This window comes from Micromys minutus, assembly GCF_963924665.1.
Source record: "Micromys minutus genome assembly, chromosome: 1".
In the NCBI taxonomy this organism is placed as follows: domain Eukaryota; kingdom Metazoa; phylum Chordata; class Mammalia; order Rodentia; family Muridae; genus Micromys; species Micromys minutus.
Window position 1 is genome coordinate 102,843,584 of NC_137969.1, and position 25,018 is coordinate 102,868,601.

The window sequence follows — 25,018 nt, forward strand, 5'->3', positions numbered from 1 at the left end:
GGGGCCACAGCTCAGCACTTGTCAGCAGCTTAACATGTTAAATATTAAGAACATAAATGCAAACTCCCTGATTGAGGGAACTCTCATCTACTTCTACTGTGTATTAATTAATCATCACTATTTAGAAGAATTTAGAAAATCTTGTTTGTGTGTTGCTGAGGCTATGGAATTGTACATATGTAGAGAGGTCAGAGGACAACCTCAGGCTTGGCTTCCTGTCCTGTAACAACTTTGAGATAAGGTTTCTTGCTCACTATTGGGAACCTACACCAAGCTGGCTAGTCCGAGCTTTAGGTGATTGTCTCTGTATCGCAACCCGCCACGAGAGCCCTGGGGTTACAGACATGAGCTGTGTCTGGCCTTTTCACTGGTTCTGGGCATTCAAGCTAAGGTCCTCACTCTGGCATGACAAGCCTTCCCTCGCTGAGCCAGCTCCCACCCTGCAGTTCTATTTTAAAACCAGCTCAGTGCACAGCTGAAGAGATGGCTCAGCAGTGAAAATTATGTACGGCAACTGCAGGAAGCCCGAGTTGGGTTCCCAGCACCCACACAGAGAGCTCACAACTACACACAACTCTAACTCCTGGGCATCTGATGCATCTGTACTTATATATGCCCCATTCTGATCATTCACATGCACACACACAAACACACACACATACACTTTAAAAGAAATCTTTAAAAAAAAAAAAATTAAGTGCCAAACAGTGCTTCATGGTATTTCAGACAACTACTTAAAAAAATTTTTCCTAACATTTACAAACATTTTTTTTAAGATTTATGTATTTATTATATATGAGTACACTGTATCTGTCTTCAGATACACCAGAAAAGGGCATCAGATCTCATTACAGATGGTTGTGAGCCACCATGTGGTTGCTGGGATTTGAACTCAGGACCTCTGGAAGAGCAGTCAGAGCTCTTAACCACTGAGTCGTCTCTCCAGTCCAACATTTACAAATATTAATGAAATAAAAAATTTTGTTATTTTTTTTGAAGACTAAAAGGCCCTCACTCTAACTCAAGATAGTAGAGCAATCTGTGTAAATCTTCTTTCATTAAGGGAACAACTTCACTACGTGCTTAGATATGTAACACTCAATGTAAAGGTGACCCTGACAGTGGTCAGTCCCTTCAGTTACTCTGTTCCAGTTGGCACAGTCTCTGCACTATTTCCAGGTGCGTACAGAAGCATGAAACAGCCACTTCAGAACTCAGGAGAAGCCCTGGAGGCAGCCACACATCTAGGTGAACTGTGATTTGAATTATGACTTTGGTACAGCCAGTAATCTACCTTATTGTGCATACCCTTGCTAGAACACTGGAATAATACAATTAGGGTCCACGCATAGGAGATGCAACAGAATGGCCTGTTTTCTCATGTATCTGCCACCAGAGAGCCTTTAGACCTCTGCATAAGGTGCCTAAAAGGGAGGCAAAAGCAGGAAGAGGAAATCCCTTCCTGATAAGGGGGAATGGGAATGGATGTGTGGCTTTATCTCTCCCTTTTCTCAGCTTCCGTGCTGTCTCTCTCCCTTTGGTAGGAATCTGCTACAAGACATTTTAAAGATCTAGCTTATGGTTGGGATCTGAAATGCCATCCAGAGGTGCACGTGTTTGAACATGTTTCCTGAGCTTGGTGGGACTGTTTTAGGACTGTGAAGCCTTTAGGACATAGAAATTAAATGTTGAAAATAGGTCATCTTTTCTGAGGGTTTCACTAGCTTCTGGTTAAGATGTGCAGCTTCCTGTCCGTACAATGCGAACAAGCCACCACCTCAGATCCTACTATACCTTCCTCCCATTATGATGCCCTGTACCCTCTGAAACTATGGGACAAACAAGTCTTCCCTCCCTGTCTCTGTTAGGTATCTTGGTCAGAGCTGAGTAACTCACACAATAATTCAACACATTTCATTCTCTAGAATTATGAGTCAGTCTTGGGGGAAAAAAAGGTTTAACTTGGTGGACTATAACTGAGACAGCTGCAGTAACCAGTGCTGAATCCACTGTTAATGGTGAGATTAGACAGAGATGTAAGTAAAAAGCCTACACATTTCAAAAGTATTATCAGGTAAGTTTTAAGTATTACTATTTCGGTTTCTAAATCCAACATATTTACTTATTTGTGAGTGGGGGAGGTGGTATGCAAGGGCCACCTTTGCAAGTGCTTGTTTGGAGGTCAGCGGACAACAAACGGTCACGGCCACTATCTCTTTAAATGTTATGAGGCTGCAGTGCTAGATAAGGCGCTTTAAGTAGATACTATCAGAGCCTCTTCCTTCTGAGGCACTCACTACCCTTATCTTTGACATGCTAGGTTTAAAAGCATCAGATGGTTCTCTTTCAGACAGCAACACTAGATGGTACCGCTCTGTTATCATCTGATTGGCTAGGTGCAAAGCCAAGGCCTCTGCCCATTACCTTTTCCCTAGCAGTGTGGTTGGGCTTCATAGCCCACAGCAGGTTTTAAGTGTTTAAAGTGATACAACACAAAGGCCTGTGCAGACATCGAGAACACAGAGCAGCCTCCTACTCACCTCTACCATATCTGCAACTGGCTTGCCTACTTCGCCCAGGAGAGACATGTTACTGGCAGCAGGGCCAAGAGGCCCCCACCTGGGCTGCTTCTGTGTCTCTGGCATATTACTGCTCTTTGGACTCTGCAGTTCAGGAAAGTCCAACCTGCTAAATTCAAATTCGGGTTTAGAGGTAGATGCACTTTTTGTAAGAATCCTGGACTTCCGGTCAGGTCGCTTGTGATAACCATCTGTAATTACAGAAAGAAAAGGTGGGGTAGAAGTCAGAATAAGCCTTGCTCACTAGCACTCAAACCTGAACTCCAGAGACATGAGTGCCGTGACTGCTGTCGACAACTCACTCCTACTGCTCATGGTTTTAATAGCAGCACTAGACGACGACAGGCATCCACCGGGACGGACATTTCTGGAATAACACTGAAGCTTGTGAAAACAGCCAAGCCTCACTGCACAGCTGGCCACATCCGAGCTGGGCAAACTTCAGGGGAACCTCACAGATTTCCTGTGAGTAATCAACTCCCCTTCCATCTATAAGAGCAGAGTGGGTGGAGACCGCTGTACAACCATTTCAGCCTCTTTCCCGTACCACAAGCCATGGACAGTGAAGTGACTGCAGTTCCATGAAGCCCTCATAGAGTTCTAAGGCCAAAGTCAGTGCATCTAACACTGAAGTTTCCACTTTCTTGTGCCAGGTGGGTTATGAGTACAGAAAAACGTCTAAAACCATGTGATACAATTACACATGTGAGTTCACAGTCCCAGTTAAACACACACACAAAGCTGTAAGCTGGGTGTACTGGTGCACACCTTTTATGTTTTATCTATCTAGGAGGCAGAAGCAGACAATCTCTGAGTTCAGGACTGGATGGATCTACAAAGTTCGTTCCAGGACACCAAGAGTAACACATTAAGAACCTGTCTCAAAACAAAACTAACAACAGCAATAACTAAAAAGAACAAAAGCTGTAAATCATTATAGAAATACTTGTGGGGGCTGAAGAGAAGGGAGATTGCTTAGCTGTCTTACAGAAAACCCGGTTCAACTCCCAGCACCCACATGGCAGCTCACCACTGCCTCTAACTCTAGGATATCTGATACCTTCACCCAGATATGCATGCAGGAAAAATACTGCACATAAAATAAAAACAAAGCATTAAAAAAGGAATGAAACAGTTCTATCTGTAAAGACTCGAGGGCATAAGAGATATTAGAAATGCCTTTTCTTAAGTATAATGCTACACCTATCAATAATCCCAGCACTTAGGAGGCTGAGGTAGGAGGCCCGGAAATTCGAGGTCAGTCTGGTCTAAATAGTCAGGTCTGGTCTCAAAACTAAAAACTTAGGTACCAGGTAACCCCTAGCTTTCGGCCAGGTGGGAACAGAAATTTTTGAGTTGGGAGATGTATGTGCAGTCTCCAGTAACCAGACTGCCTAGCTAGGTCTGGTGCCAGTTAGCATCAGATTTTAACTTTACTTAAATCTGTCTGCTACTTAAAGTGTCCCCTCAGAAGGAAGAGGGGCCAAGTTCAGGAATGAGCATGGACACACTCAGTGTAAAAACTGTGGCTATGAAGCTTGAGGTCATCATCTGTATGGTATGTGATGGTTCTAACAGGCTAAGGAACCTCTGAGTATACAATTCGACACACACACTGTAACAACCCATCCCTACTCCCACATACACACAACTGCCTTAGGGAAATGACATGTAGAAACCATAGCTAGTCTGATGGCCTCAGCTAGGCCAGGCTCCAGGCACATTTCTTGGAGCAGTCATGATGAGTAAGCCCACAGAAATGGTGGTGTTTTGGGAAAGTGGGGTAGACTGGCATTATACCAGAGTTTGTCTGCTTTACCAGATTTCGGGTGACAAGCCCCTCTGGCTGATCTTGCCTCACAGGGCACTGCACCATCAGCCCTTCTGCTGCTTGACTTTTGCTCTTCGAATGCTCTTCTCTCGTCAGAGCATTTTTTCTGTAGGAGAGATTTTAAAAAAACAACTATGAAATAGGAAAACTACCACCACACTGGTAATGAAACTTCAACACAACAACCCGTAAGTGCTCACAACTCTCACATTTAAGAACAGACCAAACCATTTGTAGAAAGGCTATCACAAAAAGGTAAGCAACACTTAGATATCACACAACACACTAACTTCTGACACTGTGAACAATCAAATGACTAACATGAGATCCTGCAAACCCACAGCATTTCCTCACCTTAAACACACCCTTTGCTTCCTGAGGAGGGCACACGTGCTCATTTCGGGCCTTTGCTGTCCGAAAGCCTGGGTGACACTGTGCTTGGCTGTAATCGTACTGCAGGGTTGGCACTGAGCAAACACTCTGTGCGGACTCGAGGGCATAAGTAGGATAGGCAAAAGGATGCAGCGCTATCTCAGAAGACACATACTGTGCTGGAAGAGCAGGGGCTCTGAAAGCCATGTCTTCAGGATACATTTTTTGTCTAAAAAGCATAAATTTCAGTTGAAGATTTCATAACACAAATCAAGGACATTAACCACTTTTGAGACGCGAATTAAAACTTTTTAATATTTTTTAAAGAATCATTTACTTTCACTAGTTGGTAGGGAACTCCCCTATCAACAAACAACTGAGGGGTAGAGAGCTAGCTCAGTTAGTAAGGTGCCTGCCCTGCAAGCACAAGGCTGAGTTTGAGCTCCAGAGCCTACCTGAAAAGCAGTGCATGGCAGTGTGCTCCTGGAACTGGAGCCCACAAAGAGGGAGTGCAGGTCCTTGAAGCTCACTGGCCAGCCAGTCTAGCTGACTGAGAAACTTGAGGTTGAGACTCAAAGAAAGAGAAGAACTGAGGAAAGGCTCAACATCAGTCTCGGGAGTTTGTATACAAGGTCACACAAGTGCATTTACCACACACACCACACACACCACACATACATGCACATACATACATACGGCCAAATGGAACCTCCTTTCTCCCTATAAAGGATGCTGCCGACCTTTTGCTTAAAATGAATGAACTAAGGCTGGGTAACAGAGCTCAACGGTAGACAGCTTTCATAACATGCACAAGGCCGGGGCTTCAATCTACAGCACCACAAAAAGGAAACTGGGTTAAAAAATAAGTTCCCATACAACGCCAGCACAGCAAGAACACTCGCCAACAGTTTTGCACTGTACCGCCAATCAAGTACCTGACAAGGTCTCGGCAACTTACACACTAGAGCAGAAAGGCCATTCTCTTGGCTGAGGAATTGCAGTACAGCCTGCACAGCCTTCCTCCGGGACCTCAGGATTCCGCCCTCCACACCCTGCACTGTGCTCAGAAGGTCTGAGCGTAAAGAAGATACTGCACACCGCAGAAGCCAGGAGCCAGAAAAGTTGGACACTTTAATAACTCTTCAGGAGACTAGGGAATGACCTCGAGGGCTTATGTATGACAGAAATAGCGTTACCACTGAGCTCTGTAACTGGAGATGTGGCCTCGCTAAGTTGTCCAGCCTGGCATGTTATCTAGCTGATCCTTCCTCTGTCCCCTTCCCACTTATCCTGCCTTCTAGTCATTCCTTTTTCCAATACAAATGTGAATTTGTCTAGTTCACTTTTTTCATTTAAAGATTTATTTACTTATTATCTATTAAGTACGCTGTAACTGTCTTCAGACACACCAGAAGAGAGCATCTGATCTCATTAAGGATGGTTGTAAGCCACCATGTGGTTGCTGGGGATTTGAACTCACACAACCTTTGGAAGGGCAAACAGTGCTCTTAACCACTGAGCCATCCCTCCAGCCCGTCTGGTTCACTTCTGTTTTGGTGGCTCTGAAGATCGAGCCCAGGGCCTGACAGATGGCAAAGAAGCACTGTGCTGCTCAGGGATATCCTCAGTCCCTACATGTGTGGAAGGTATCAAGTGTGAACAAACCCTGCAACTGTACTAAGTACTGTATTCTCTGTCCTTTCTTGAATGAATTTTTGGCACAGAATCCAGTCAGGCTAACAGACCCAGATCTTTGCTTGCTGAAGACCCTCCTTTCCTTATCTGTAAGACATTATACATTTCAGAGTATGTGAGGGTCTAATTACCCCAATCTCCAGGAAATAAACCTTCAAGAGGCAAAGTATTTAGAAAATACGTACTCAGACGCTGATGATTCCTGTACAAATGGAGAGTAAGTGGTTGCACAGCCTGGGAAGACACATGCTTCTGAGGACTCTGACCATGCCACTTTGAGCCCAGCAAACTTAGGGACAAATGGTTTGACATCAGCTGACAACTTGATGCTATCCTGAGGAAGAAAAGAGGGTGGGGATGGGCCTTAACAGTCTTAGGATGCAGATAAGACCCCCCAAAAAAGGGTGCTCCATTCTAATAGGCCCAATGCTGATTAAAAAGGTGCAGAACAAAGACAAAATTTGTTTGGCAACAATATCTCCCTGATTCTTAAAAATTATTATTAGAAAAAAAAAAATAGGTTCCTGAACCTTACAAGTGAAAAAGGATAACGAATTAAAGTCGAAGGAAAATCCAACCTTGTTATATAACAAGAACCACCACTCAGAATGTTTCTGAGGATTTAAACTTGGAGACAGTTAGTTATTTTTACATCTCTCATTTCTATACGATATATAAGAAACCTAGACCTAGTGTAACCAAAATATACCCAGAGAACGCTCAAAGCTGTTGTTTCAAACACATTGCTGCCATTTACTGCCATCTAATTGCTCAATAAAAAGCACCAAATGTTTGATTTGAACTTAGTAAATTACACAGAACCCTTGTGAGAAAGTCATCGCACAGCCGCGGTGCCTTGAAACTCAAAATAAAGCTTTGTACTGCATTACGGAGTATGGTTATTCTGACAACTTTATCATCCTGTTTGGCCAATTTCGAGTGTATTTCTGTGACGGTCGGCACGCCATCTAGCGGTCATGCAAGGCGCGGACGCAGGTCTGAGGAACCCGAGGCGGTAGGTGGCCTCTGTGGCATCATTTCGCTGGCCCAGCCGTGAGAGGATCAAGCCGCCCCACCCAAAAACCTCAAGCCTGGTGGCTCCGCTCGTATGCCTAGACCCGCAGCCCGCCCCTTACCTCGCCTTCGGGCTCCCGCGGCCGCTCCGACGCCATGGCGGCCACGGAAGAGTCCGCGCTGTGAAGCCACCGGCGCGCCTAACCAACGACTCTGCGTTTCCGCCTTCCTGCGCCGTGGCGCCAGGATGTACGTCACCAAAAGGCGACAGAGGCCTTCTCTACCGGAAGTGCCCGGCGTCGCGGGCCTACAGGGTCGCACGTGGAAGCCTGGTACTACTGCTTTTGCGGGTGGCTTCTGGATGGCCAGTAAGGGTGCGACCAAGCTCTTCTTACGTGGGCCCGGCCTCGTGATGTGACACTAGGAGAGGCCAGGCTCTCTGAGCGCCCAAAGGTAGGCCCTCACTGATGCCGTGCAGGAGAGGGAAACTTCTGGGAAGAATGGAGGCCTGCAAACCTAGTCATGGCAAGCTCCGAGGAACGCCCGGTAGTGTGGAAGGTAGTGGCAAGGTGGGATGTCATGTCAGGTGCTTGCAGACAGGTTAAGAAACCACAAGAGTTGTCGAATGTTTTTAGTTATGTGAGACTTATGGAGTCTGGAGAACAGGAAGCACCCACAAAACACAGCTTCAGAAACTAATGTAATTGAGACAAATCTAAGGACAAAAAAAGGTCACCTGCAAGTGGGACATGACAGGCCTTTTTGAGACAATGTGTATGTTTCGAACAGCCCCTTATTTCAAGCAACATGGCCAGGCAGTACCAGTACTTGTTCAGGCAAACACTATTGGTTTAGTGTATCCCACACAGAAGACTGTGGCTCAGTAGTGTTTACTGTACTCAATGAGGAAATCACCCCTGCTAATGTCTAACTACAGTCTTGTTACTGGCCACTCATTTATACTTTTTACATGGCTGTCCAGTAATGTGTACTTAATTTCTTGGTACACACACACAGGAAAAAAAATTTAAGAAAAAATACATACATGCGGCCTGTTTATTGCTTCTGAACTAACACTTTTCTTTGAAACCATTAGTTTTTTGTATACTTGTGGACATCAAGTAGTAAAGTTGGGCTTTTTTTTTTTTGTTCACTTGCACAATCCAAGTTATTTGGGAAATAAACTAGCAATAAAGCCGTAAAATCTACTTTGACTCTAGATGTACTATCCCCAGTAAGCGATCCTTTGGAACTTAATATTTCTTTTTCAAGTATGTTTATTTATTCTAGGGGTAAAAATAATTGAAGAAATCAAGTCAAATTTCAACAAGTGATAAATGCAATATACAAACTTTATTTAACAAAACAGGTAAAGTAAAACAGGCATTTATATTAAGAAAAAACTACAATTTGTAACAACTTAAAATAACCTACTTGCAGTTGCATTTAACTGAGCTCTGTTGCTGTGAAGAATACAGCTCATGCACAGGTATGGATGAAAGATTTGTACATTTTTCAAGTATTCACTGAATACTACCCTATATACACATATACATTAGATTTGAAAGATTAGATGATCCCAGCTGTACTTCATTTCTGTTGTTCTTTTGGAAGAGGTCGTCTAAAGAGAAGAATGTGCGGTTCTGTGGAAAGGAAATAGGCACCATTAAGTTTTATGTTAAAAACGACTAGTCGCTATTTGAATTGTTTAAAAAGAATTGTCAATATAATAAACATTAAATGCAACAAAGTTTTATAATAGCATTGCTCCACTATTTTCATCTCTGACCTATTTTAGAAAATTGTTTCTACCTGCAACATCATTTCCAGTGAATAAGAGAAATGTAATCTCATTTGGAAAAAGGACAGTTAATTCAAGTCAGCTGTTAGATCTCAGGCTAATCCACATCAAAAATCACTAAGTTGGAGAGATGGCTCAAAGGTTAAGATCACTGACTTCAATTCCCAGCAACCACATGGTGGCTCTTAGACCTTAAAATTAAACCAGGAGAGTCCCCCTATTCAATATGATGAAGGTCAGCAATCTATAGTTGTTCCTCCACTGCTTTTGTAATAGGTAGAGTTTTTGAACTCTTAAACATATGTGCCACAATCCTAAGAAAGTTCTAATACAGACTCCAGTTTAACAATGCTGTTTTTCAAGTATAAAAATATAGCATCAATTTCTGTATGTGTGTAGGGCATCAATTTCTGTATGTGTGTAGGACCTAAACACTTGTTTTATGCTGAATAAGTCTCTTTTACAGGTGGAAACAATAACATTACTTTCCTTTATAGCCAAAGCTTACCTGGTTCATGAATCATGTAGTGAACCCATCCTAGACTCTGTTGGACACCAAGTCTCCTCCACTCCTCTTCGGACATCAAATGAGTTTTGGGTACTTGTTTAGAGAGTTCTCTGGGTAACATGACATGCCTGTTAAAATATTCAGCCAACGATTAGTGATATCTTTCCTACCTTAACACTTTATACAGGTACCTTTGAGATACTTTAAATTTGAAGGGTTTTGTCCTCAAACTCAATTTTCTAAAGCAACCCCAGATACTTCAGGCTTTTGATGCCTTATGTTTAAGTATAAGGCCAAGAGTAAACTGTACAAAAATGAAAGGCATTTTACTCTATAGGGGTAAATTTCTAGCAGAATATTTGCTATTGAGTAATCTTCCAGGAATAGCACCTTAAAATCTAAATTGGGCACATTATTACCCTCTTCTGTAGCTCTTTGGTCATGAAGCAACTCTTGGTTGAAAATATTCAAGTACTATAGAAAGAACAAGACCATACCCAAGTTAAAAAAAAAAAATCCTCTCTCTCCCATTAAATATATTGGTGGTATCAGAATAGCTAAAACAGCAAGACAAAGCAGAGGTAAATCTAAAAGGGAGCTGCATAGCAGAGTAAGAAAGAAGCCTAGTCCCAGGATTAGTTGTCACCTCAACCTCAGACGACGAAACTTTTAGTAAGGAGGACAGGAGATGACCAAACAGACAGTGAGTGTGCTTCCTCTTATTCAATACTAGATCTGTAGTTATTTTATATATTCCAGTTTGCTTCATGCTTCAAAAAAAAAAAATTAAAAAGCAAAAATGCCTTTGGAATTTTATGTAGACCTTTACTTTAGTTTCCCAGTAAGTGACCAGTGCATTTCCAAAACTTTAGGAAAGCATGTAAGTCTTTATTCATTATCAAGTCATTATGAACATATTTTTTCCTTTTCTGTGGAAAACCCACACTAATCTTTTCTTAATAACAGATCTAACAATTTAATGAACAATTAAGCTAAATTAGTAATGTATAAGAGATATACAGAAACCTTGGAATCTCATTAATGTATTGGGGGCTAGAGAGATGGCTCAGCAGTTAAGAGCACTGACTGCTCTTCCAGAGGCCCTGAGTTCAAATCCCAGGTGGCTCACAACCATCTATAATGGGATCCAGTGCACACTTCTGGTGTGTCTGAAGACAGCTACAGTGTACTCATAAATAAAAATAAGTAAGTCTTCAAAATATCCATAACCATCACTAGTGACTTTGCTGTTTGTGATCACCTCCCCCACCCCTATTAAGCTTTAGTGCAAGTTGGCCTCAAACTATCTTTTTTGCTTTAGGCTCCCAAGTGCTACAATCACAGAACTGGGTACAGAATCTAGCCAGATGTTTCTTTCTAATGAATTGACCATTAGATTTACAAATTTCTAAATGGCCAACAGACCAGAGAAAGACATTTCTTTAGGCTCCTGCTTGAAACCAGCAGCTTCAGTAAACTGCTGGTCTTGATTCAGGGCCAAAACAAACACAATTTTAACACATATATACATGAGCAAATGTGTACCCTTGCCTGCATAAAGCATTGTCACCACAAAGTATCTTTACATGTTAGCCTCATTTTACTCTTTCTGGTTATAGTTTACAAAGTTTGCAATTATCGATTTTTGACAATTATAAGTCAGTGAGATGATGTAGATACAAGCTCAGCTCTGGACTTTTAGAACTGGGATAGTGCAACCCCAGTGAGTTCACTCTAAGCACTAAACTGTCCATAACAAATTTTAAGCTGTGGATTATTTGAGTGCAAATAATCCTTAAATCAACTTCACCACATTAGGTTAATGACTGCACCCCATCACTGCCATTTCCAGACACCTATATAAATATTCTTACCCACACTAGTTGCCACCCATACTTGAAATACTGCTCAGTATTTTTGTTGTTATTGCTTTGTTGCTATAGATTATAGTAGAGGCAGAATTGCCAGGTTTCAGGGCACCTTGGGTTACCTATTTTTGGAGACCCTTCAGTGTCTCATCCTCAACGACTGTACAAAAATATCCCATGACCTTTTATTTCCACTATCAGTCTTTTTAAAAGACAGCAGTTCACCAGGGGTCAGGGTCAATAATATTGATGATAATGTGTATGATTTTACCTGCATATTACTGATCATGTACAAGAAAAACTATTGCCAAAATCCAGTTTTGTTTGGAATACAAAAGTGCAACGTGTGACCACTTTATAAAAAGCACTCAAAGAAATCCTCAATTTTATTTTTGTAAAGCAGGCTCCCAAGCTAGGCAGGATGGCCCACACATACCTCCCAGGACTAGAAAGGCAGATGCAGCTAGATCTGTCTACAGAGTTCCAGAATACCCAGGGCTCTAGAAACCCCCCCCCTCAAAAATGCCAATAGGAAAAGGACTCACATGTTATTAGAGAAAGGGCAATCTACTGTTCCTAGCAACCACCCATAGACAAAACCACTACGTTTTGAAATTTGACACATAGTTCTACTACATATGAATCATCCTAGATTCACACCGCTGTGCCACATCACCAGTACACAGTCCTTTTCAAGAGTACCTCTCAAATTCTTCATCTTTTGTTAAGGTTGGTCAATTAAGCTCAAACCAGGTGTGGTGACACACCCACGATCTTAGCAATTGCTGAGGCAGAACAGCTAGCTTAAAAGTCACTTAATGTTTCAAAGTAAAATCTGAGCTCTGGATTCCATTACTAATACAGCGGTGGGTAGTAGACTAGCTCCTAATTTATTTTGAAATAAATTACCTCAGACAAACCCGCAAATGTTCCCGAACACAACAGACACATCTTATATACCGTAAGTTTAAAAACAATCTTACTCTGGCAACGTCATAAAGAAACGTATTTAAGCCCATATGCTAAACATTTCCACCCAAATAATTATTTGCCTAATTTAGAAAGGCAGTACAATTACTTTCGGTAATTATTGGATATTCACAATCTGGGCTCTGGGTTACTATAATCAAATATTATGCCAACTTATCACATGGTACCATTGTGAAGTTCGTTATTATAAAAAGAATATGTATCTAAATTTTTAAGTTAAATAAAAGCCCAGGAGACTTCCTAGTTAAAAACATCAACCTCATAGCATTAGTGCATCGTAAAACAGCCTGGAGAAAGTTTTCTGGCTGTGAAGACTTCTATACTAGCGACTAGAGAGAATGGGTGTGGGGCGGTGAATCCATTCTTTAAAAAAAAAAAAAAAAAAGTGTCTTATTTCTCAAACAGCACACTGGACAAACCAAAAGAGCAAACAGATAACAAGGTCACTATTTGCCCAAGGGAGTAACAGGTTTTACCCACCTGGATTTCTTGGCCGTGTCCCAGAATGCAACGCTCTAATCCCAACCCAGAAGAACCCAGCGGCGGAAAGGTCTTTGAAACCACACCCCAAGTCAGCATGGGTACAATAAAGTTAACTGTAACCCTCTCATCTTTCCATAATCCCATTTGCTAATTTTATTAACGTGGGTACTACCTTCCAGCGTATTTCAAGGTTTAAAACTCATAACTTCCTCAAAAGCCCCAAATGCTGGGTACTACCTTCCAGCGTATTTCAAGGTTTAAAACTCATAACTTCCTCAAAAGCCCCAAATGCGGCCAATATACACTAGCAATTTTAGATACTGTAATCCCCCACCCCCACCCCCCAATCCTTCCCAGGGCAATCGAGCTTTCAATTTGATCGTGAAGCCCTCACGAGTTACTGAGTCTGGAGCCATTACCCAGACACCAGTAATCCTTTCCGGGGATTTCACCTCCAGGGTAGTCCGGGCCAATGCAGTGTGCGGTCGTAAACTCCCAGCCGAGGCACTGCCCAACCACCTAAGGGCTCCCCCGCTCCTGCGAGCCCCGCAACGCGACACAAAGCGTGGTTGCCCAGACGGACTAAGGCCTCTGAGGGGGGCCTGAGCCCCGACCACCCGGTATGACCTCCCGGCGTGGCCCTCCTCCGCAGGCGTTGCTCACCGATATTCATAGTGCTCGTCGAAATACTTGTCTGAGTAGTAGATCTGCTTGTGGGCCATCCTGCCGGCGCGCGAAGAAAAAAACGGGAGCAGGAAACGAGAAGCAAGGAGCTCCACGTCCGCCTAGAACCAGCGCAACGTCTCGAATGAGGCCAACGACCGCAGGGCCAACGCTCTGGATTTGAATCCGACAGCCCGCCGCCGATTGGACAAAGCCACCGACCAATCACGCTCCGCGCGGACCTCGAGGACAGATAAACCAATCAGAGGTCTGTTGCAAGGTTGCGAGGGCGGGAGTAAGGACAGGCTAGGCCTACAGCGAGGAGCAATTCTTAGAGATACCTAGAAGGGAGGAGCCGAGTCGTTATGTGCCCCACAGCGCGTGCGCAGTGGTTTAGAACAAGCCTGGGGGCAGAGCCGTTGGGTGGTGGGAGGACACTAGGTGAGGTATCGCGGGGTTTGGGAGGCGGCTGCGGATCTCTGCGGGCGGTGAGGAAGGTGGGCTGCCGGGGAAGTCACTTTTTCTTGCTCTGCCCGGCGCCCCGGCGTGTGCCAGTCCGCTTGGGAACGCCTCTGTAGACTCGGCCGCTTACCTCCTCCGATGGCCGGGGCAGGGAAAGCCCAGCTGCGGAGAGTTCCGGAGCGTAAAGTGCCCTCCGCCGCCTCTCGTAGCAACGCTAATTACGGTTGGGTGCGATCTAGTCCCAGCTTAAAAAGATGTGTTCATGGGAAAGAATGTTGCCAGGGTGTTAGGTAGTGGTTTGGTGAAGCAAGTTACAAATAACAATCATTTTCTACAACAAGCAGGTGTCATTTTTCTGTTTAGTTTTATGTGAGTTGTTGCAGCGCAATGCGGAGTTTAACGAGACTCGGCGACCTCTCAGTGAGTTGCTCTGGTGTGGCTGTTGGGATAACTAATTCATGGCAGCTGGGCGTACTGCCAGGTCAATACCCCCACCCCTTCTCTTTTTTGTGTTTTGAGACAGGCTTTCTGTTGTAGCCTTGTGCTCCTGTAGACGAGGCTGGCCTGGAACTCCTGCCTCTGCCTCCCAAGTGTTGGGATTAAAGGTGGATGTACCCACCACTCTGATCCTGTCTAGATACGGAAGTCAGCAAGATAACATGTTACTGCAATTTTATTTCTTACGGAGTTCGATAATCAGGTTCCTGCTGTCATTTTAACGACACGTTTCCTGACTTCATTTGACCCTCAGTTAAAAAGAACACGAGATCTTCTGACTTCTTGCACAACTTAAAAAGTTATTTTTAGCACTAGAATAATAAAGGTGCTAATTGCCTACCCATGTTATCACGTGAGATGAGAATTACAGTTTCAACGTGTAAATATGTGGAGGATGTAAGCATACACCCTGTACACAAATATGCCGAGCTATGAGTGTCTTGTTCTGAAAGACCTTCTTTAATTACTAAGCAGTGGTTCTCAGGCTTCCTAATGCTTGCAGCCCTTTGATGCAGTTCCTCATGCTGCGGTGATCCCAGCCACAAACTTATTTTTTGCTACTTCATAACTTTAATTTTGCTTTTGTTATAAATTGTAAATATCTGACATGCAGCCCCTATGGGAGTCTAGCAGATTGAGAACAGCTGATCTAGAGGAAGTACCTGCTTTCCCAAGTCTCTATTGCTAAAATCCTTTACATCTCCTTCCTGTTCACCATAATGTGCATTTGCTTACACAGTTTCTCTGCCTAGAATCTATTCCTAAGTAGGCACAGACTAAAAATGTACTGTGATGGTAAAGATGTGAACAAACTGCTCAAGGGGATAAAGAATCTAGGAAATGGGGCTGGAGAGATGGCTCAGTGGTTAAGAGCACTGATTATTCTTCCAGAGGTCCTGAGTTCAAATCCCAGCAACAACATGGTGGCTCATTACCATCTGTAATGAAATCGGATGCCTTCTTTTGGTATGTTTGAAGACAGCTACAGTGTACTTATATATAAAATAAATAAATCTTTTTAAAAAGGGGGAATTTTCAAATATAGGGTAGTGCAGTCCAGTCCCCTGTACCAATTATGCAGGTTTAATAATTAACATTTTGCTAATCATGTTTCATCACTTCCCTCCCTCCTAGCCCCCTGGTACCTTTTTAATTTCCTTTTGGAACAGAGATTCACTCTGAAGTCTAAGTTGGTTTTGAGCTCATATTTATACACCCTCCCCCACGGATACACCACTGTCACTTAAGAGATTTGGAACTAGATGCTAAAATGATATGTCAAATTGTATGTTAAAAATCAGGGACTGCAAATTTATATCTAACAATTTAGCTGTAATTTACTATATAAGTACTATAAAACACAAAGTATTCTAATAGATGCAAAAAAAAAACCATTCACATACATCTAATTCAACTCAGTAAGTCTACCTGTGAAGCATTGATTAATACTACTCAGAAGAAGGGAAAGTTTACTAGGAAGAGTATCCATAAAGAAAGATATTAACATAATTCTTACAAAGAAACATTAAGTAGTCCCTTAATTTTTTCGATTAGCTTTATCAACAGCAGGAAATTCAGCTTGCCATTATAACAGTGTATCCTCGGTCCCTTTCTGGGACCTCTTCCTGTGTAGGGTCCTTAATATCCACCACAGTAACAGATCACTGAAAGTGATGTTACAAGTTTACAAGCTAGGCAGCAAAACCATACCCTTGAAGAGTTATATGTAGGTGTTACTGCCCTTACCCAATAGAATAGTCTGGGTGACATCTGAAGTCTGTGGCTAGTCCCTTCTTCGACTTTCTCCAGGAATGTTTGCTTTCATCTGGAAGACAGGTAGGGAAGATTAGCTTTTTGTTTAGTGCCAGCTGCCTTGAACACAGTACAAAAGAAATGAAGCAATGGCCCAACCCTGTGAGTTCAGCTATCCATCACTCATGTAAAGAACCAGTGCAGCCATGCATGGCTGTAACTCCAGCACTGTAGAGGGAGGGGAGGAGTGGAGGCAGGAGGATTGCTGAGGCTTATTTGCTTCCAGTCTAGTAGTAGGTTCATAGAGACCATGTCTCAAGGGAATAGGCCAAGAATAATAGAGCAACACACTCAGCATCCTCTCTGGCTGCTGTATGAGTACCACTGGCACACACACACTTTTAGGCTAGAAAGATGGCTCAGTAGGTTGTGTTTGCCACTACACTGACAACCTGAGGCCATCACAGAGGACACAAATGATGAAAGTAGATAATTGCCCCACAGTTGTCCTGTCCTTCCCTCATGCCTTAGCACATACCCACCTCCCAATAGATAAATGTAAATAAAAAAACAAAGGTCTTTTCCTGTGCACCAATAATAGTAGTCCTTTTGCCTTCTGTTTATTAGTGTGTGTTAGATTGGCTCATTGTCATTAAATTCATTGCTGTTGCCTTTTGCTGTATGGAATATTAATTGTACAAAGTGGTGGGTTTCATCACATTTTCTTACCTGTATATCACACTTGTGTCTTTCTTATGTTCACTAAAAATAGTAAAAACTAAAAGCAGGACTGTTCCACGATCTTGAGACACTTTGACAAGATGGGACTTTAAAATGAACATTGGGTTTTACTTAAATAAATTCTTTCCTTATTCTCTGGTCTACACTGGCCTCATAACATGAATGGTCAAGTTTTTCCTCCTTAGTATTCAGACCAACTTGCTTAAAGTTATAGTTTGATGTTATATCAGTATGTAGCACAAACGTTTTTTGTTGTTTTTTGGTTTGTCTTCTTTTTGGTTTTTGTTGAGACAGGCTCTATGTAGCCATGGCTTATCCTGAAGCTCTCTCTGTATGCTTGACTCTCCGCCTCTGCCTCCCCAGAGCTGTGATTAAAGGCATGTGTCACCATTCCTGGCTCAGCTCAACAATTTAAATGATCTCTGCTAATCTCTGTAAAAGCTTCAGAGTTTTGGATGTGCTGTGGATCTCATAACACCTCTGAATCTACTCGGTTACCCGTCCAAAGGCTTCTTCTAAATAAAGCATAATGGTGGAAAAGGGTCCTAAATTATTTTTTATTGCCACCTAACCAACTGCCTCCCAAGAGTAATGACTTTAACCAGATATTCCCTCTCTTCAAGCTCTTCCCTACTGAGCCATCTTTCCAGCCCAAGGAGGAGATCTGGTTTATAATAAGCAAGGTCAGAACACTGCAGGGAAACTACAGAAGCTTCAGATGATCCATGGCCAACACATGGAGAGCCTTCCACATGCCCACTTTAAAACTGGAAGGGTATTACAATGCCTGTTGTTGCCATGCACAAATATGATCACAACCTATGTGCTGTGACGGGAAAAAGATTTCAACACTGCTGCAGTGAGATCTTTGGGGAGAAACGCAGTGGTTAATTCCAGGGGACAACTTGACTAGGTTAGAAACCCTGGGCATTAATATGCAAGAACAGTAGGTATGCCTGTGTGGGGTTTTTCTAGAGGATTCACTAAGCAAGGCCTGCTATGAATGTGGGCAAATCAAAACTACCCTGAGTCTTATTTCTCTCCTATGAGGAAAAAGTCAAAATAACGAATGCTAGTCAAATGGGAGCATGGCTTGCCAGGGTAATGTACAGAGATGCTAGTAATACAGTGTGACCTCTGTGAAAATCAATTTGGTAGTTCCTAAAAACCTAAAAGTAGATCCAGCTGAATCCTGCCAGCTATACACCCGAAGGACTAATTTAGCATATGGCAGAGAAATTGTCACATTCCTGTGGCACCATTCACGACAGCTAAGATATGGAATCAAACTACATGTCTGTCATATGTTATGGGGGGATTTTATTTATATGTAATTAAATGATGTCACTTGGAACTAGATGAAACTAGAGACTGAATTCAGTGAAAAGAGGCAGTCTTCTAAGATACATGCCATACATTCTGTTAGGTGGATTCTAGATGTCTCTAAAGGGTATGTACATACATGTATGATATGAAGGTAGACAGGAAACTGCTTGTGGGGAGGAGGAGGAGAACTTAGGGGTACAAAGTAGTAATGGGGAACTTAGTACACTCCACACACTTGGGATGCCAAAAGAAAAGTGGTTATTTTGTTTGCTGAATTAAATAATTTTCCAAAAAGGCACCTTCCAAACGGTTATAGAGGTGCACAGCTGTCATCCCAGCACCCCAGAAGCTGAAGAAGGAAGGTAATGAATTGCTATTAAAGGGACTAAAGCTACTCCAGGATAATTTAGCCCTGGGTCGGCAACATTACAACTCTGCACAATTCACCAAATTCTAATCAGTCATCAGTTAGCCAGTTAGATTTGTAGACTCTTCAACTTTGGTGTCATTTTTTTTTTCTGTCTGAAAGTTTAGGTGAGTGTGTGTAGTGCATGTGGGTGTGGAGAGGGACTGGAGATTGATTGACTCCAGGGCTACCAGCTAGACAAACACATAGTTCCTAGTCCTGATTCTGGTAGGTGTGTAGGGGAAATCGTACATTCATCCCCACCCGTGGTGTCATAGACTTCTTTTTGGAACTCATCTCATTGACATAAGCAGCTGTATCTAGAAAAGTTTGTCTTCCTAACCATCACTTTGTTCTGGAGCTGCCGAAGGAGCCAGAGGCAAAGACAGAACTAGCAGTGTATTGCTATCATTCTGGTCATCATGGAGATCAGATACTGGGAGCCTCATGTGCAAAGCAGAAAGCAGTATCAAATTATGACTGGAGGGTACTACACCTTCCGATAGCAGCCTTGAAAAAAGGAAGAAGTAACATTACTATCTGCCTGATTGCCCCTCTCCCTCTTGTTGCCTGGTCCACCTATCCTGCTGTGGAGGCATTCCTTCCCTGGTAATTAGAAACTACTTCTTCAAGATTCCACCACGGATCAAGGATCAGAAGCTCTCTAGGAATTCCTCAGGACTCCAGTACCAGATTAGCACTGCTAAATTATCCCCAGCTGGGCAATAGTTGTCCAGGCCTTTCATCCTAGCAGAGGCAGGCGGATCTCTGAGTTTGAAGCGAGCCTGATCTACAGAGCAAGTTCCAGGACAGTCAGGGATACACATAGGAACGTTGTCTTGAAACCACCCCCCCCCCCCGCCGCAAAAGATGCAGTTTTATGTACAGAACAGACACTGGCCTTTCCACCAGGAGACAGTACGTCTGTTGTACTATCCAGTCCACAGCCTCTACGCCTTTCTGATAAATCCCATATCAATAAAAAAAAATTGTTTTTAAGTGATTGATTTGGGGTTGGAGAGATGGCTCAGCAGTTAAGAGCACTGACTGCTCTTCCAGATAGACCTGGGTTCAATTCCCAGTACCCACGTGGCAGCTCATAACTAACTCCTGTTCCAGGGGATCTGAACCCTCACACAGACATATGTGCAGGCAAAACACCAATTCACATAAACAATAAATTAAAAAAGAAAACCAGATATGGGGTACTTCTTGACATGGAATGCTTTCCGATTGCTATCTCATGGTCTTTCCTTATGGATTCAAGATTGCTATGTGTTTTCAAGTTCTCTCTCTCTCTCTCTCTCTCTCTCTCTCTCTCTCTCTCTCTCTCTCTCTCTCTCTCTTTCTGTACAGAAGCTTACCACTTTTAACTGGCCTGAAACATGGGATCTTCTTGCAGACTTCCACGTGCTTGGATTATAGGCACATGTCACCATACCTAGTTATTTTATTGTTATGAGAGAAGGGTTTGAACTGAGGGTTCCAGGGTACCATAGTGGGGAAGGCAGGGTGCAAGAGCTGAAAGCAGCCGGGCACACTATAGTCACAGGTAGGAAGCAGAGAGGGGGGTAGGTAAGAAGGAGGGAATGAGTGCTGGAACTTGGCTGCATCTTGTTTAATTCACACCATAGTTAGGATAGATCTGACCACCTCAACTAGCCTAGATTATTAATCTAGATAATATCTCATGGACATGTTCAGAGTTTTGTCTCCATAGTGAACTTAGGTCCAACCAAGATGACAATCAGGGTTGACCATCACAGCTATCATTAGTTTGTAGAGAGACACTGAGGGATTTACCTCCCTGCAGCAGGCAACGCAAGGTAGAGAAGACAGGTGCAAAATAAGGAGCGATGCCAGGCTTTCAGCTTGCTTTTGGTTACTTGTAGGCTCCAGTTATGGCCCAGTGCTTTCCAGCCAAAACACTAGCTTAAGTGCCTGTTGTATGAGGTGTTTCTGTTATCTGATGTCTTCTCAGAGTTTCACCAAGGACCACTGTCTTAAAGTTTTCATTACTTCAACAAAACACCATGACCAAAACACAAGTTGGGGAGGAAAGGGTTTATTTGGCTTACACTTCCACAGTGCTGTTCACCATTGAAGGAAGTCAGGACAGGAAGTCAAACAGGGCAGGAGCCTGGTGGCAGGAACTGATGCAGAGGCCATGGAGGAGTGCTGCTTACTGGCTTGCTCCTCTCATGGCTTGGTCAACCTACTTTCTTATAGAACCTAGGCCCATCAGCCCAAGAATGGCACGGCCCACAATGGGCTCCCCCGGCAATCACTAATGTTTTATATCCATATCTTATGGAGAATTTTTTTTCAGTCGAGGTTCCCTCCTTTCAGATGACTAGCTTGGGTCAAGTTGACAGCACAGAAGCTAGCCCACCTACCTTCACCCTTCCAGATGACATTTGCATATTCTCTTGAGTTTCCAGTTGCCTTTTCTGTTCACCCAGTGTCGGTTCTGTTGTGGCTGACTTTGCTATTACACTTGGGGAGGTCATGTTGGAGCCATGCTAGCCTCTGAGCCTGGGAAGCTGACCTTGAGCTTCTGGCACAAGATCAACAGGTCAGTGACGAAGGGCTAAAGAAAAACCAAGGTTTCCTTCTATAAGATCCTTGTGTGGCCTTGTTTTTGCTGAAGTCTAGCCTTTGTTGTTGTTGCTGTTGTTTATTTTAAAGACTGGGTGTCACTGTGTAGCTTTGACCAGCCTAGAACTCACTAGGTAGACCAGGCTGGCCTTGAATGTATTCAGATCTACCGTCCTCTACCTCCAGAGTGTTGGGATTAAAGGTGTGTTCCACCACACCCAGATCTAGCTTTCTCTTTTGATACCCAATGTCTGTTTCATTTTAACTTTAGACTCAAAAGGATTGTAATGGTTTTTGAATATTACCTGCCCAGACTGAAGTGTTAGAAATGCACACTTACAATCTGTACCCTACCAAGGGACACACAAACAAAGCAAGAGTAGCTTGGCAAGGCAAATCTTTTTGTAAAATTTTGCTAGATCCCAAACAAGGGTAGTAAGCACATGGGGGTGGGGAGGTGGCAACATGACTCCTGTCTTTATTCCTGAAGTTGGTGGTAGCTGAGATTCATCCATTGGTGGGAACTTGGCATCCAATCTCACACTTCTTATAACCTTATAACCTAACCTAGAATGGGTCTTCTAAGCCAGTAGTTCTCAGCCTTCCTAATAACCCCTTAATACAATTCCTTATGTTGTCGTGACCTCCAACCATAAAATTATTTTTATGTTATAACTGTAATTTTGCTACTCTTAGTTACTCTTGTTACTCTTACTGTAAATATGATATGCAGGATATCTGATATGTGACCCCCGTGAAATGGCTGTTGGAGCCCAAAGGGGTCAAGCACTATCCATTTCATTGGGGGTGTCTGGGATCCTGTTGTCCCCTCCTGTAGCTCTAATGAATGACATCTGTCTTTAGTCTGTGCTAAAATTGGATTGTTGATCTGATGGTTTCCTCCCAGGCATGACACAATCCTTCAGCTGAAGCAGGTATTTACCAAAACTTGATTCTTAAAAACAAAGTAGCAACTTTACATCTCTAAGACTTGCTAAGACATACCCTAGCCTGAAGACTCCAAGCAGGCTGAGCAGGAAACAACTAGGTTCTAAAATGACCCTTCCCTCCTCCCCTCTCAGTTTTAAATAGAACAAGATAAGAACCTTGAAAAACCTGTTTTCATTTGGTTTGTTTGGCTTTTTCTTTTATTTGGGGGGGGGGAGGGGAAGGAGAACAAAGGCAGTGAAGACACAGTTCCCATACCATAATGCCACAACTGCAAGTTAAAAATCATCATAAAGATGTAAAATATTTAGTTGTTGTCCTCTTAGACTTATTAATATAGACCCCCTTTAAACTCACATATAGAGGTAGGCATTGTGGTGCATGTTTTTAATCCCAATATTTGGGTAAATTCTGTTGAGTCTGACCCCTGTCTGGTATACAATTGTCAGGCCAGTCAGGGCTAGACAGTGTCTCAAGGGGGAAAAAAAAGAACAAAAGAAAACAAGACAGAGAGACAGGAACACAGAGACAGGAACAGCAGACAGGAACTAGTTGAGTTAACCTTAATTTTCTCAAGGCCTCCATTGGCTGGTCTTTTTTTTTTTTTTTTTTTTTTTCAGGATAAGACTTACTCTAGTCCTTGAGGGTGTACCACAGCAGGGAGTCCAAAAAATGTTATATCTCTGGAGTGAAGGAGGCACCCCTCTCACCCGAGTCTTTAAGAAATAATTAGATGGGTTAGGGTATTCCCCATTGTCATGCTCCCAGACATCCTGGGTGAATCTGAGTATAGCTTGTATAAGGGTTAGAAACCCTGACTTGAATTCCAAGCCTTGTGGCCTAACCCATCCCCCAGCTAAGGTTTTTTTCCCCCTTTAACTTTATTTTAATAATACCTGTTCTGTATGTGAGTACACCATAGCTGTCTTCAGACACACCTGGAGAGGAATCAGATCCCATTACAAATGACTGTGAGCCACCATGTGGTTGCTGGGAACTCAGGACCTCTGGAAGAGCAGCCAGTGCTCTTAACTGCTGAGCCATCTCTCCAGTCACCCCAGCTAAGGATTTGGAGGCAGGTAAGAATAGGAGACAGTTTAGCTTGCCTTATGATTAGCTGTCAGGGGCCAGCCCTGCCTGGCAGGTCTTCTTTCTTGTTGGTTCTTCTTGAGGCAGGCAGCAAATGGGGAAGACTGTCAGCAGATTGTAAGACTCTTGTCTTATGAGATATTTAGGGTTTCTGTATAATAATTAAATGTTCACTTATTTAAGTCTAAGTTACTATGCTACTACTGTAGCTGATCTGGCTTCTGTGTTGCTCTGAGGCCAGAAACTGCAGTCTCTGGCATTTAGCATCTTATCCTTAAATATCAGGATATTAAGTAAAGGATTAATTGCTAGAGCCTTTTTTCTTTTGTCCAGATGCCTTTTGCTAGTCAGGCTGGGGGAAGTTTGGAGTAATAAACTTCTGTTGAAACAGGAAAAGACAATAAAGATCACAGAAGGAAAAACTTTCACATAAGCAAAATATGCATAAATACATAAATTCATATACATATTCATACACGCATATTATATAAATTTCCATTCAAACCAGTAGGGTCTAGCTTGCATACATTCTCACAATTACATACCCACACATACACATATCCATACTTTCATATGCATTTGGAGCAAGAGACCAGTGCAGAAAGAATTCACTCATTCTGGATGAAAAATGAGCTCAAATCTTTATTGCATAGAGAAAGAAAAAGCATCTACCCTTTTATTGCTTACATGAATTAAACCTAAGCTTGCAAGAAAAAAAAAGCTTTGTTCCTTTTAATAAGACTAAGCCAGGGCTAGAGAGATGGCTCAGTGGTTAAGAGCATTGACTGCTCTTCCAGAGGTCCTGAGTTTAATTCCCAGCAACCACATAGTGGCTCACAACCTTCTGTAATGAGATCTGATGACCTCTTCTGGTGTGTCTGAAGACATCTACAGTATACTTATATATAATAAATAAATAAATCTTGTTATTAAGAATAAGGCCTGTTCTGACCCATGCTAAGGAGAAGCCTGCCTGGTCCTGCTCTCTGCAGCTTCTTTTTTCCTCTTTCCCTTTGCATTCTGCACATTGCTCTCTTAGATTAGATTTTTATGGTACCTATAGTTTATAAGTTATTCCACTCTGCATTCTCCTCCTAATCTATCTCTCTCCTCCTGCTTTCATGTCACAATAATGTCCTTACTCTCAAAGCCTTTTCTTTTAATGCTATGCCTATACTTCTAAGTTCTTCTTGAATTCAGTTCTGTCTAAGTTATTCTCAGACCAGTTCTGTCTCTTTGTCCTCAGCACTTAATGCATCTTTCAGAATGCATGATCACATGGTAAGAAGTTCATCACAAGTTTACACATAAATTCAAGTTATACATTGAAAGAAAAATTTACAACAGAGAATGTCTACATGCATATTTAGTAGGAGTGATTATCTGGCGAAACA

At 42.7% G+C, this 25,018-nt stretch overlaps 2 protein-coding genes across 4 annotated transcripts in view; both read right to left on the reverse strand.

The window, feature by feature from the left end:
• The window catches only part of SECISBP2 (SECIS binding protein 2), a 33,651-nt gene extending 25,951 nt beyond the window's left edge, over nucleotides 1-7,700 (reverse strand). For 2 of the 3 annotated variants that reach the window (XM_080915604.1, XM_080915603.1), the window contains exons 1-5: nucleotides 7,614-7,700; nucleotides 6,663-6,811; nucleotides 4,765-5,011; nucleotides 4,399-4,516; nucleotides 2,541-2,770 (exon numbers count right to left, since the gene is read on the reverse strand). In XM_080915604.1, the coding sequence (XP_080771730.1) occupies nucleotides 2,541-2,770; nucleotides 4,399-4,516; nucleotides 4,765-5,011; nucleotides 6,663-6,811; nucleotides 7,614-7,649 (780 nt within the window). In that variant the 5' untranslated portion in view covers nucleotides 7,650-7,700. Of the gene's footprint in view, nucleotides 1-2,540; nucleotides 2,771-4,398; nucleotides 4,517-4,764; nucleotides 5,012-5,237; nucleotides 5,811-6,662; nucleotides 6,812-7,613 lie in introns of those variants that run through there. The other variant, XM_080915605.1, reaches the window with a different exon arrangement.
• Nucleotides 7,701-9,041: 1,341 nt separating this feature from the next.
• Nucleotides 9,042-13,938, reverse strand: CKS2 (CDC28 protein kinase regulatory subunit 2). Its single transcript, XM_080935684.1, has 3 exons — nucleotides 13,805-13,938; nucleotides 9,801-9,928; nucleotides 9,042-9,134 (listed from the first exon to the last, which is right to left on the reverse strand). Exons 1-3 carry the CDS (start codon nucleotides 13,861-13,863, stop codon nucleotides 9,082-9,084), a joined length of 240 nt encoding a protein of 79 aa, XP_080791810.1. The 5' UTR covers nucleotides 13,864-13,938; the 3' UTR covers nucleotides 9,042-9,081.
• Nucleotides 13,939-25,018: the final 11,080 nt, after the last annotated feature.

Excerpts from the sequence above, each read along its gene's own strand:
- CKS2 (XM_080935684.1), bottom strand. The coding sequence starts at position 13,863 with ATGGCCCACAAGCAGATCTACTACTCAGACAAGTATTTCGACGAGCAC. Across the intron at positions 9,929-13,804 it reads GACGAGCACTATGAATATCG|GCATGTCATGTTACCCAGAG; the intron begins GTGAGCAACGCC and ends ATATTTTAACAG. Across the intron at positions 9,135-9,800 it reads CTACATGATTCATGAACCAG|AACCGCACATTCTTCTCTTT; the intron begins GTAAGCTTTGGC and ends TCCTTTCCACAG.